The sequence below is a fragment of the Podarcis cretensis genome, assembly GCF_951804945.1.
Source record: "Podarcis cretensis genome assembly, chromosome: 2".
NCBI lineage: Eukaryota > Metazoa > Chordata > Lepidosauria > Squamata > Lacertidae > Podarcis > Podarcis cretensis.
In genome coordinates, this window is record NC_137171.1 from 35,685,097 (window position 1) to 35,697,515 (window position 12,419).

The 12,419-nt window shown below is 44.9% G+C and overlaps 1 protein-coding gene across 5 annotated transcripts in view; it reads right to left on the reverse strand.

Annotated features, from left to right (window-relative positions):
- The window catches only part of FBF1 (Fas binding factor 1), a 30,855-nt gene extending 18,844 nt beyond the window's left edge, over positions 1-12,011 (reverse strand). For 2 of the 5 annotated variants that reach the window (XM_079965924.1, XM_079965921.1), the window contains exons 1-11: positions 10,562-10,679; positions 9,213-9,321; positions 8,435-8,462; positions 6,039-6,080; positions 5,324-5,411; positions 4,971-5,031; positions 4,539-4,589; positions 4,275-4,410; positions 3,678-3,761; positions 2,220-2,339; positions 1,569-1,722 (exon numbers count right to left, since the gene is read on the reverse strand). In XM_079965924.1, the coding sequence (XP_079822050.1) occupies positions 1,569-1,722; positions 2,220-2,339; positions 3,678-3,761; positions 4,275-4,410; positions 4,539-4,589; positions 4,971-5,031; positions 5,324-5,411; positions 6,039-6,080; positions 8,435-8,462; positions 9,213-9,215 (767 nt within the window). In that variant the 5' untranslated portion in view covers positions 9,216-9,321; positions 10,562-10,679. Of the gene's footprint in view, positions 1-1,568; positions 1,723-2,219; positions 2,340-3,677; positions 3,762-4,274; positions 4,411-4,538; positions 4,590-4,970; positions 5,032-5,323; positions 5,412-6,038; positions 6,081-8,434; positions 8,463-9,212; positions 9,322-10,239; positions 10,463-10,561; positions 10,680-11,376 lie in introns of those variants that run through there. The other 3 variants (XM_079965922.1, XM_079965923.1, XM_079965925.1) reach the window with 3 other exon arrangements.
- Positions 12,012-12,419: the final 408 nt, after the last annotated feature.

Genomic DNA, 12,419 nt, shown 5'->3' on the forward strand with positions numbered 1-12,419 from the left:
TACTTTAACTGCATGGTAGATGAGAAAAAACTGAAAACACACGGGCCATTTCTGATAAAGGCTCAGAACTAAAAAAACTAGCTATTTCCAAAAATTAGCAGAAGGAAGTCTTACACCTCTATGCTAGAAATAGGCTTTAAGATGCTGCCTGCAGCACTCTGCCCTCCTGCAGTTTCCAGAAACTAGTATTCAGGATACTGCCTCGCCAGAACATAGTCTTCATGGTTAGTAGCCATTGAAAGCCTTATTCCCCATGGATTTGTCTGAATTCTCTTTCAAAGTCATTCCAGTTGGTGGCCATCACTGCCTCTTGTAGGGGTGAATAAGTACTTTGTTTTCCCTGTCTTGAATCTTCCAGCATTCAGAAGAAGAGAAGAAGAGTTTGGATTTGATATCCCGCTTTATCACTACCCTAAGGAGTCTCAAAGCGGCTAACATTCTCCTTTCTCTTCCTTCCCCACAACAAACACTCTGTGAGGTGAGTGGGGCTGAGAGACTTCAGAGAAGAGTGACTGGCCCAAGGTCACCCAGCAGCTGCATGTGGTGGAGCAGAGACGAGAACCCGGCTCACCAGATTACGAGTCTACCGCTCTTAACCACTACACCACACTGGCTCTCACTTCACTGGCTCAGCTTCATGGGATGTCCATAAGTTCTAGTGTTATGAGAGGAAAACAACTTTTCTCTATCCATTTTCTTCATGTCCTGCATCACTTTATAAACCTCTATTGTTGTTGTTGTTTAGTCGTTTAGTCATGTCCGACTCTTTGTGACCCCATGGACCCAAGCACGCCAGGGACTCCTGTCTTCCACTGCCTCCCGCAGTTTGGTCAAACTCTATTGTATCACCTCTTAACTCACCTTTTCTCTAAACTAAGAAGTTCAAAATGCAGTAACCTTTCCTCACAGGGGGTTTGCTCCATCCCCTTGATCATTTTAGTTGCCCTTTCCTGAACCTTTCCCAACAATATCCCTTTTCGAGATAAGGGGACCAGAAGTGTACACAGTCTTTTTCATAAGTCATGCCAGCCCTCTCCTGGGTGCACTGCAACTAAATCAGGAGCAACAGTGCAAACTATGAGTTCGTTTGCCTTAGCTTATCCCAAATGTTCAACGTTTACAGTCATGCCATTAATCTGAAAGTATCGCACAACTCAGGGACGCAGGTGGCGCTGTGGGTTAAAGCCTCAGCGCCTAGGGCTTGCCGATCGAAAGGTCGGCGGTTCGAATCCCTGCGGTGGGGTGCGCTCCCGCTGCTCGGTCCCAGCGCCTGCCAACCTAGCAGTTCGAAAGCACCTCCGGGTGCAAGTAGATAAATAGGGACCGCTTACCAGCGGGAAGGTAAACGGCGTTTCCGTGTGCGGCTCTGGCTCGCCAGAGCAGCGATGTCACGCTGGCCACGTGACCCGGAAGTGTCTCCGGACAGCGCTGGCCCCTGGCCTCTTAAGTGAGATGGGCGCACAACCCCAGAGTCTGTCAAGACTGGCCCGTACGGGCAGGGGTACCTTTACCTTTACCTTTATCGCACAACTCACTCCATTTTAGTGAGTTTTAGGGAGATTGCTTACTCTCTGTCCTTTCTTCCAGATTTCAGCTCTGTCTTTGGGCTCTCACCAAACCCCATGGCATCCATGAGATCATCTCCATCAACCTCAAATGTTAACTCGTCCCGCTTCCGTTCAGGGGCAGCAACATGGCCAGGAGCTGCAGACACAGGTGTTCCTAATAAACGGAATCGAAAGAGATTGCACCAGTGAGGTCTAACTATTACAGAACTGGTCTAATGGGCTTCCCTCCCCAATCAAGAACTGCTCAGTGTGACCAATACATAGCTGATAATTTCCATGCTAAATATTTTGAGCCAGATTCAAATAACCAGTCCTGGTTCTGGTGTTGTTGGTTTTGGTTTGTTGTTCAATTATTGTTATAACACCAGTTACTGCGGAACAACAGTGGGAGAGGGGTCTTGTCGTCACGCCATGCCTGTGAGCTTCTCCAAGGCATCTGGTTGGCCATTGTAGGAAACAGGGCACTGGAATAGATAGGTGCTGGGCCTGATCCACTGGGGCTCTTATGTTCTCACAGACTTCCAAAAATGCTACAAGCATTGATGAGTAGAGAAAGACTGCCAACCGTTTCATTTGCACAAACAAATGTGTGGTGTGCTTTTCTTTGAAAAGATGCCAAGCCAATGGTGCAATTCTGGTATCCGCACTAACCTTTCTCTTTCGAGGTCCCAGCATTTGTTTCTGGAACACTTTTGGTGGCAAAGGAAGGCGCTTTCTTCACCATGTCCTCTTCCTCATCAGACAAAAGACCAGCTAGAGGGTCGTCTATATCTGTGGGAGAAAAAAATACATCTAAGAGAGTGGGAAATCACTTCAAAACAACGGACAAAGAGCAAAACAGAGCAGCAAAGTTACCACCTCAGCCACTGCATAGGAAGAAACTGCACTACTAGGAAAGGATTGAATTCTTCTCCAGTGCTTAGTAAATTAATTTTATGATGTCTAATAGCCCTTTCTTTAGTGAATTGTTGTTCCATGACCATCACTTAGGGTTGGATGGATTCCTGCAGCAAAATGGCCTCTGAAGTAGCGCAGTGTTTTGTTATTGAAGAATCCGTATATTTTAGATTTGGAAGGTCATGATAACATATATGGCTGGCAAATGTACTTGTGGTATGAAAAGGTGAAAGTCCATAAAGGATTTACAAACCATATAATGGGGGGGGGGGATGTATAGAGTATGGGATAAATATAAAAATTTATTGGAGACCAAAATACCACTATGGCTTACACCAGTAGAAGCTATAGCGGTGAAGAAGAAGAAGAAGAAGAAGAAGAAGAAGAAGAAGACAGAAAACTGGGTAACTTATAGAAATTTGTTAAAAGAGGAAGATGGAGAAGTTAAATAAAAAGAGTTTAAGGATTTATCAGGAATGTTAACAACATGGATACAATATTAATCATCTGAATGTAGTATTCAAAAAAGATAAGAAATGGGGGTTTGGGGAACAATTATCTCAACTAGAGAGAGACCTGCTAAATTGTAAAGTTAAAGTGATGTCTAAAATGTATAAGATGTTATTGGAATGGGAGGCAAAAGATGAACAAGTGAAATCTTCAATGATACATTGGGCAATAGATATTGATCATAACATAGACATGGAGGCATGGGAAAGACTGTGGAACATGGACATAAAATTTACAGCATGTAATAGTTGTTACTGGAAGAATAATAAATCAAGACAACAAACTTTTTATTAAGGAATGGAAATAATTTATTGAATATTTACAAATTGTAAACAAATTAAGACATTAGCTGGAAAAGCATAAAGAGTTAATTGGGATGTGCAGTAGAAGAAGAAAAAGGGGTAAATTAAGAGAGGGAGGGAAGTTGAGGTTTGATATGTGAGGATTGTTTAATTTTTTTTGTTGAAGTGTTTATTTGTTATAAATGAAAATTATAAACTTATTTTTAAAAATGAAGTAGCACAGTGTTGAATCAGGTAGGCCCCATGCTGGTTGTGTATAAATGTGTCCCTGTCACACCCTAACCTTTCCCCATCAAGATGTACTTAGGTTTTTAAAAAATGCATTTTACATGAGCGCATGCATGTGTGCGTATGCACATACACAAATAGCCGCTCTCTCATGCTAACAAGCAGAGCTTACCTTCAAAGGAAAACTTCTGTTTCAGATTTCTGGAAGTGGTGAGAGTAGAGCTGGGATTCTTAGTGATTCCACTTTCTGAGTCTCCTGTATTAAAACAACAGGTATAGCAGATACTTTTGCTTGTGTCCAATTCTAATGTAACAAGGAAAGTTCTGTCTCAAGTCACTGTGAACTTAAATGCTCCTTGCAGGTGTGAGTCAACTTTTTGAAAAGTCTGGAGAGGATTCTGTAGGTGCAACATTAGAAGCAGATAAGGACACAACCCATTCCTTTTCTCAGGGATGTCATTAGTCCTTAATCAATAAGTGATCATCATAGACATGGCTACAAAGATGACAAGAAGTTGCTTCAAAGTTGTTTTAAACGGTTTCTCATATAGTGTTATATTGTGTTTTAACTGTTGTAATCCACCCTGGGACATTAGGGTGAAAGGCTAGTAATAAATTGTAGTAACTTTAAGAATAAGAACAAGAATGTAGTAACTTTAAGAATAAGAACAAGAATGTAGTAACTTTAAGAATAAGAGATCGTTTCTACTATAGTAGCTCTTTACACAAATTTGAGTATTACTTCAGTCCTGAAACAAAGGAGTCTTACGTCTCTCAGTGATTGATGTTTTCTTAGCAGAACTTGCTGGCTCATTCAACGGCCGAGTTTTTGCCATATTCTTCCCCAGTTTCTGAGCAGGCGCTTTCTTTATGCCTAGAAGATCAGCATCCATGTCATCTATATCCTGGCACAGGAGAGAACACATATACTCAAAATGAGTGTATTCCACTTTTTCACATCTAGGAGAGCACAGCACACTCAACTTATATTTTTGCCCTGCCAAAGAAAACAGAAAAAGTCTTCTCAGTTTACCTTCAAGGTCTCTAGAAGAGCTCCTGGGTCTGCATCTGAGATATCAGGATCCTTAGGGGTGAATGAATGAACACACAAGTTATTGCTTCATTGCTTGCAGTATTTTTATGCTGTCTTTCAATAAAAGAGGGGGGAAACCAAGCACTCCAAGGCACTTAATCCAAGTGCTGCCAACATATGCACATTATTAATCCTATTCCAAAGAGAAAAATACTGTGCCCCAATGGGAAATGGTTGGAAAAGTTCTACAGGTCCATGTCCTCCCCACCACCCATGACTGAAGTTGATGTACTGTATATTCTCCTTTCAATGCCATGTTTTCAGGTACAGCAATAACCTGCAGGAAAATACCCGTAGCTGTCCAGTTGCATCAATGGAAATGCCTTCATTACCTTGCAGAGAAGATGTGCACTCTTATTTTTTTCCCCTCACCTCTGCATCTTCCTCTTCCTCAAGAACCATTTTGCTGAAGACATCATCCCCCAAGAGGCCCCTGGGGAGTGGTAAAATCCAGAGCTTAGGATGTGCAAGAAGAAGAATAAAATACGGTAGCCTAGAAAACAACACCTGAAACGTTTCACTGGCCTCATTGAGACACCCTCAAAATTACTCAGATTTCAGTAGTGCCTATACTTAGAAAAGGTTCTTAAAACAGAGGGCAAATTGAGAGATGCTGGGGGGAAACAATAAAGAGGGAATTCTCAAGAGGCTCCAACAGCACTGCTATCTTTTTGTGTGTGTGTGCTGAAAGCATTAAAGTCACAAATAGCAATGCCATTCCTTACTTTTTGCTGGTCTGTGAGGCGATTCCTCTGGGTCTTCCTGCACTACTAACAAACGAGGCAGGTTTGCTGGATTTAAGGGGAACGTCCTCTAGGAATGAGAGATGGGGATTTTAGGAGGTTGCAGCATAGGTTATATCCTTTGTCCTAACAGTTGCACAGCAACCTGAACAACCTCTGATGCTGGCAGTCTCAACAAACAAGCTAGGGATTGAGCACCCAGGCAGATCAGTCGTACAGTATATGAGCAGGCCAGCATGGTGAACACAATGGTTGTCTCCATCTTCCTGAAACGCAGTGAGGCCTCAACATTCTCCTCACTGCACAGCAGCCATCACAGCTAAGTCACCTAGGAAAACGTTTGCCCATATCTCCCTTAAAACAGAACATTTCTTACGAAAATTAAAGCTGACCATAGAAGCTAAAAAGATCCTTAAAAACAACCTCCCCAAACCCAACAAAACAGTAAGAACAAGAGTTAAAAAAGAAAAGTGCAGACTATTAGAATCATGTATGAATAGTGTGACTTTACCGGACATCTGAAAGAGTATTGATGATTACACCAGGCAATTTTACTAGGGGAAGGAACTCCACAACCAGGGCACCATCATGGAACAGGCCCTCCCTCTAGTAGCCATGCCTCATTTGAAAGTCTTACTTGACAAACTGGTGCCTACGGAATTTTAAAACACCATTTTCCATTTCACTGCTTATTTACCTTCATCACCAAGGAGATCACCAAGAACATCATCAATGGAGCCTAGAATAAGACAGAGTTTACAGTCTCAGAAATCTATCCCAGCATAAACTTAGGAAAGGGCTTGCTGAAACAAGTGAGATCCAAGGCCGCCATATTTTGACAGGAACTCCAGAGACAAGAAATATATAGACAAATCAACTTCACATACATCATAGTTCCTGTGTATTGGCTCCCTGTGAACCGAGATCAATCACTTAACAAAGGTCTCAAATGTGGGTTTGAAATGGGTTGGCATCCCTGGCTGAGATGGAGCCTGGTTAGCACTAGCTACGGGCACCATTGATGCAGATCTAGGGGATGTAGCTAACAAAGTCATTCAATTAGTACAAGGACTTCCACCTCTCCCTTTCCTTCTGGAGCAGATTTTGGAGGAAGCACAAGACAAGGAGATAAATTCCTGTTACACAGAGAGAAGTCCTTGTGCTACTGGAATGACTGGATATAACCCATAATGCTGGATTTTGATTAAAGCCAACAAAGGAAGAACTCAAATGGGTGAAGCATGTGGATTCACACACCCCAAAGGCTGGCTGGCTCTCAATGGGCAAAGCAAGATTTGCAGTGTTACACCTTTATTATCAGGCGCTATATTTTTCCATGGAGAATGTTCTGTGTTCTAAGTTCATTAGCAACTATGAGTGGATATCCATTGCAAACAGAGTAGTAGGCAATCTTTGTTGTTTCGAAGTTGGGATTAATGTTTTTCATGTGATTGTCCCTAGCAAGTATTCAAGTGAGCATATCATGTGTAGCTCTTTGGACTGCTAAAATTTATCAGAATTGTCAAAAGCTTTTTAGTACTTTGTTTTTTCTTAAAATTAAACGATTCACAAGAAGTACGTGCTATTGCCCTCAAATATTTTTAACTATTCCAATAAAAAACTCTACAGTTTAAAGAGCATTAAAGGTAAAGGTAAAGGTACCCCTGCCCGTACGGGCCAGTCTTGACAGACTCTGGGGTTGTGCGCCCATCTCACTTAAGAGGCCAGGGGCCAGCGCTGTCCGGAGACACTTCCGGGTCACGTGGCCAGCGTGACATCGCTGCTCTGGCAAGCCAGAGCCGCACACGGAAACGCCGTTTACCTTCCCGCTGGTAAGCGGTCCCTATTTATCTACTTGCACCCGGAGGTGCTTTCGAACTGCTAGGTTGGCAGGCGCTGGGACCGAGCAGCAGGAGCGCACCCCGCCGCAGGGATTCGAACCGCCGACCTTTCGATCGGCAAGTCCTAGGCGCTGAGGCTTTAACCCACAGCGCCACCTGCGTCCCCCAGAGCATTACACGTGCTTTAATTTTCCCTCTCAAATATTTCAGATCAAATGCCAGTGGTGCATTGGGACAAAATATTTAATATGAGTCACTTTTTTTTAGCTTTGTTTACAAAATACAAGTAAAATAGACACACTGAATTAGATCACTCTTTAGTGCAGCAAAAAATGTTCCAATGAAAGCTGGAAATTTCCCAATACACAGTAACTTATATAAAGTACCGTATTTTTCGCCCTATAGGACGCACCGTCCCATAAGGCGCACCTAGTTTTTTTGGGGGGGGGAAATAAAGGGGAAAAAATAATTTCCCCCCAGGCTGGGGCGGGGGAGGCCCGAGCTTCCCCCGACCCCAGTCCCCAAACAGGCAGCTCTCTGCAAGCCGTGGGAGCCCAAAGCTGGCTCCTGCTGCTTGCGTAGAGGTCCGCAAAGCCTGGACGTGCTGATCTCAGCGCGCCCAGGCTTCCGCATGCAGGCACCTCTCCGCAAGCAGCGGGAGCCAGCTCTGGGCTCCCGCAGAGAGGTCCGCAAAGCCTGTACGCGCTGAGCTCAGCGTGCGCAGGCTTCCGCATGCAGGCACCTCTCCGCAAGCAGCGGGAGCCAGCTCTGGGCTCCCGCGGAGAGGTCCGCAAAGCCTGTACGCGCTGAGCTCAGCGCGCGCAGGCTTCCGCATGCAGGCACCTCTCCGCAAGCAGCGGGAGCGCTCCCGCCGCTTGCAGAGAGGTCCGCGAAGCCTGGAGAGCGAGAGGGGTCTGTGCGCACGGACCCCTCTCGCTCTCCAGGCTTCAGCGAAAGCCTGCATTCGCCCCATAGGATGCACACACATTTCCCCTTCATTTTTTGAGGGGAAAAAGTGCGTCCTATAGGGCGAAAAATACGGTAGCTTAATTATCATAGAAAAAAAATCCAATGCTTTCCCTCCCCCAAAATATCAACACTACTACATTGGGCCATAGTGTTATTGGCTCTGCATTTTCCTCAAACTGATGATGAAAATGTTACATATACTGGATGACGCTATGGGAAAGTATCTCCACCCCAAACCAATATCAAAAGGGTCATAAAAGTGTGGAAACACAAACACACATACTTTTCAGTCCTTTCTTCGGTTTCACTGCCTAAAGGGGAAAGGGGCAGACAATTTGTTAGAAAAACAAAAGCAAAGACAAAAACTTTACTAGAGCAAACTAGCTCTCTAAATGCAGACAGGTACATAACAAACTCCAGAAACCAAGAGCTGGTAGCCATAGGGAGGGTTCTCATGTCACACTAAATGGTTTAGCCTTAAAAGGATAACTTGCAGTGAGCCTCAGATTTGCACATCCTCCACCACCTGTCCTCTCCTCCGGCAGAGAGCTACAGTTCTCCGAGTGGGTTTAACAACCAGCCACTCTTCACAGGGGATTCTGGGTACTGTAGCTCTGGCAGGGGAATAAGGGCCTCTTAACAACTCTCAGCACATTTAATAAACTACAGCTCCCAGAATTCTTTGGAGGAAGCCATGACTACTTAAAGTGGTATCATAGTGCATTAAATGTATGGTGTGAATGGGGCCCTGTTGTGTTCTGGCTAGAGTAGAGTGTACAGAGGATAGTCTTTCCTTTTTGTGTTAATTAAAGTTATGGACAATTTCACTATGACAATTTCACTATGAAGTGTTATTAGCTTGGGTTGCCACCCACAGGGATTTCATGGGAGGAGTGGGGAAGCAAGAACTATAGATGGGGATTTGGACTCCTAGAAACACCTCTCTGTGCCTGAGCTAACCTCTCTCTGGAGTATCATGCTGGTGTTTCGGCTGGCTGGGACAGTGGGAGAGGGCCTTGCCCAATCCATTAGAAGCAATTGACTAATGAGGCCTGCCTTACCATATCATGACTCTCAATGGCATATTCTGCCTCTTTCTCTTGTGTTCCACTCAGACATTAATCATCTTTACGATGCTAATACAGTGGACAATACCTCCGCCTCCCTCACCTAAAAAAAGAAACAGAACAATAAAAATGACCAATTTAGCATCATAAATATTTTTCATTTATTGAGGCTTTGAAAGTAGTTGTTGGCATCTGTCTGTCTCGGAAGAGACAGCCCATTTGGGTTAAGCTATTGGATGGCAGCAGTGCCTGCTGTGGCTGTAGAGACCAATGCGGGTAAGGGATACATTTTATTGATTGTTATATGGTGGCAAAGAGCTCAGAGAATTTTATTTATTTAAAGCAATTTCACCTTGCCAAAATAACAGCTTCCAGAGCAGCTATGTTTCTAGTCTCACAACAACCTTATGAAGAAGAGTGAGCTATTGCAACTTGTCCAACAACACCTGCTTCACAGCTAGTAAGAATCTAAATTTGGGTGTCCCATATCCAGCTCCAATACTTTAGCCATCACAGCACACTACCTCACTGGAATGACTATGGCCTTCATAAAACAAGCACCCTAATGCTTTTGCAATTTATTACAGCCTGATCTTATGCAGTTGGGACACACATTTGCTCATTGAAACAAATGGGCAAAGGCACTCTCCAACAGCATGGGATTGCAACCATGGGTAGCCAGGAATCGGGAGGGGGGCAGAACCAAATTATCTGTGACGCAATTGGTCAGTTAGTTAAGCATTTTTATTTATTTATTTGCTTGATTTGGGGTGTGTGCAGCTGCCCCCCTTGCCATGCCCATGATTGCAACTTTAAATGGTACCTTTTTCTTTTTGCCATGCTTTTATTTTTACCTGTGGGGTTAATGATAAAGGATAATATTCCTTTGTAAAAAGAAGTTATAACTAAGCCTTGCTAGCAATCATCAAGCATAAAGCAGAAGGGGATACAACACACTTAAAGCAATGCCATCCACAGGGTTGACAAACAATCCAGCCCTGTCGAGTTAAGGTTCGCTTACCAATATCAAATTTATGCTGGCAACACTTGCACGTGTGGACATGCACGCGTCACACCTGTGGCATTTTAACGTTACGTTTTATACACGCTTCCCGGTGCCGGTGAAGGCGTGCCTGCACCGTTGTCCATGGAAGCATAACCGAGTTACCATGGCAGACGGCGTCCGCGGCAAATATTACCCTTACACCGGCAGCGGGAATAAATCGCCCCGCAAACTGCCCCCTTTCCTTGGGCTGGGAGCCGCCTGAAGCCTCCGGCGCCTACGAACCCCTGCAGCCTCCAGCCTCTTCCTTTGGAAACTGGAAGAGCACAGCTACTCTCACCTGCGGTGACCAGGTGCTCTCCAAGCAAGGGAGGTTCTTGCCAGCTGAGTGGCCGCAAAGCTTTCTGGGAAACGTAGTCCCGGCAGGACGCTCTGCCCATATACTGTACTGCGCACGCGGAGCTACGTTTCGCAGCAAGCCAAACCGGAAGTCGCTCTCTTTTGAATAATTCATTCAAAGGAGTGTGGGGGGGGGGAGAACGTTTCTTCCTTCTGCGCAAGCGCAAACGGCTCTGTGCAGGATCGGCCCTTGCAAGATCGTTTCGCGTGGCAGCGCCTGTGGAACTCACTGCCTATTGAGACCAAGCATGAGGGCACATGAAGCATTGCCCCAGCTGCCGGCTGTCATACCACCCGTCCAGGATGTGGCCCTGTCTATATCGATTCCATAGGTCTGCTCAGAGTACAGCTACTGTTGGAAATACCCTTATTTTAAATATATATTTTATATTATACCCAGGTGGGGAGTTTCTAGCCAGTAGATCAAAGGCAGCCTGGCCCTCAGGACTTCACAACCTTCTGGAGTGCTTTTGCCTGGTTGGGATGATTCCTTGAATTTTGACTATGCCCCTTGCTTAACCGAATGGAGAGGGGGGGGGGTGATGCTTTCCTCCTTTACGACAATAATGGTCAAATTTGTCATTTCGCTACCGTTTTGCCACTAGCCATAGGGGAATGCAGCCATCAGGCTGAGAGACGGTCCTCCACCCCTGGGCCCCTGGTGTTCCATTCTTTGTTACTAGCACAGATAAAGGATGGGCTATCCATCTTTTAAATAATAACCAAGCAAACAGACAACAGCTGAGCTGTACCCACCATTGTGAGGACGGAGGAGGTTATGATGATGCCTCCTCAGCTGCTGCCATTGGTTGTGAACTGCCTGTGATGTCACAAAAGAACATGGCGCCTGAGTGGATATGTAAAATCAGGACAAGCGGAAAGCCAAGGCAAAAAGAGAAAAGACTACTTTTTCCTTCCTAAAGAACACAGTGGGCAACAGCTGTGGCATTCAGCACCAGGTCCTTCCACATACAGGTGAACTGGCAGACAGAATGAGGTGATCACCCCACAGCAGGAAGCTGTGGAGCGATGAGAAGGCAAGTTCCCTTGTGAAGCAGGATTGCAGCTTGAAGGTGGCCGATATCCATGGTTGGAAGCTGGCAAATGTTGGTGCGGGGAAGCTATTGGGGAGTTTGCATTTGAAAAGCAGTGGGTGCCAGAAGGCCGAAGCAGGCTTATGTTTGTGGATGTAAGCTGGTTGAAATTCACCTTTGGAAGCTCATTGGTGGACATTTGTGGATTGAAGCAGGGCCATGTATATGAATGAAGAGTGGCTAATGGATTAACGTCTCTTTTAAAAAAATAAATATAGTTCTGCATTTTCAGACACCAATTCCTATTTTAAGACTTCCACCTCTACCCCTCCATGGTTCCTCCCCCCCTTCTGCATATCCTTTTAATACCACTCAATTCATTCTATACATTTACGTATCTTGTATGAATGGAAAATTTTGAATGTGGTTGAGGTGAATGGCATGTGTGTGTGCACGCATATGTCGCCCTTCAGACATGGCATGGGAATTACATGTTCATTCAGGGGTGGCAGAAGTCACCTTTCAGGTGCAAAGTGAATGGATGAACCAGTGGTTATTCATAGGTGGAAGTGTCAGGGATGAAGCTGCCAGGCGGAAGCCATTGGTGCCTGGGAGACTGTGTTGGAAGATAGCCATCCTCCTCACTGTGTCTTTGGCATTCAGGGATGTCTGAAGCCAGCAGAGTTTTCCTCAAGACTATGCTGAAAGTAATGAAGAGAACCCACAGGGCTTAAGCAAGCCAACTTCTATTTCCAAATAAATGTA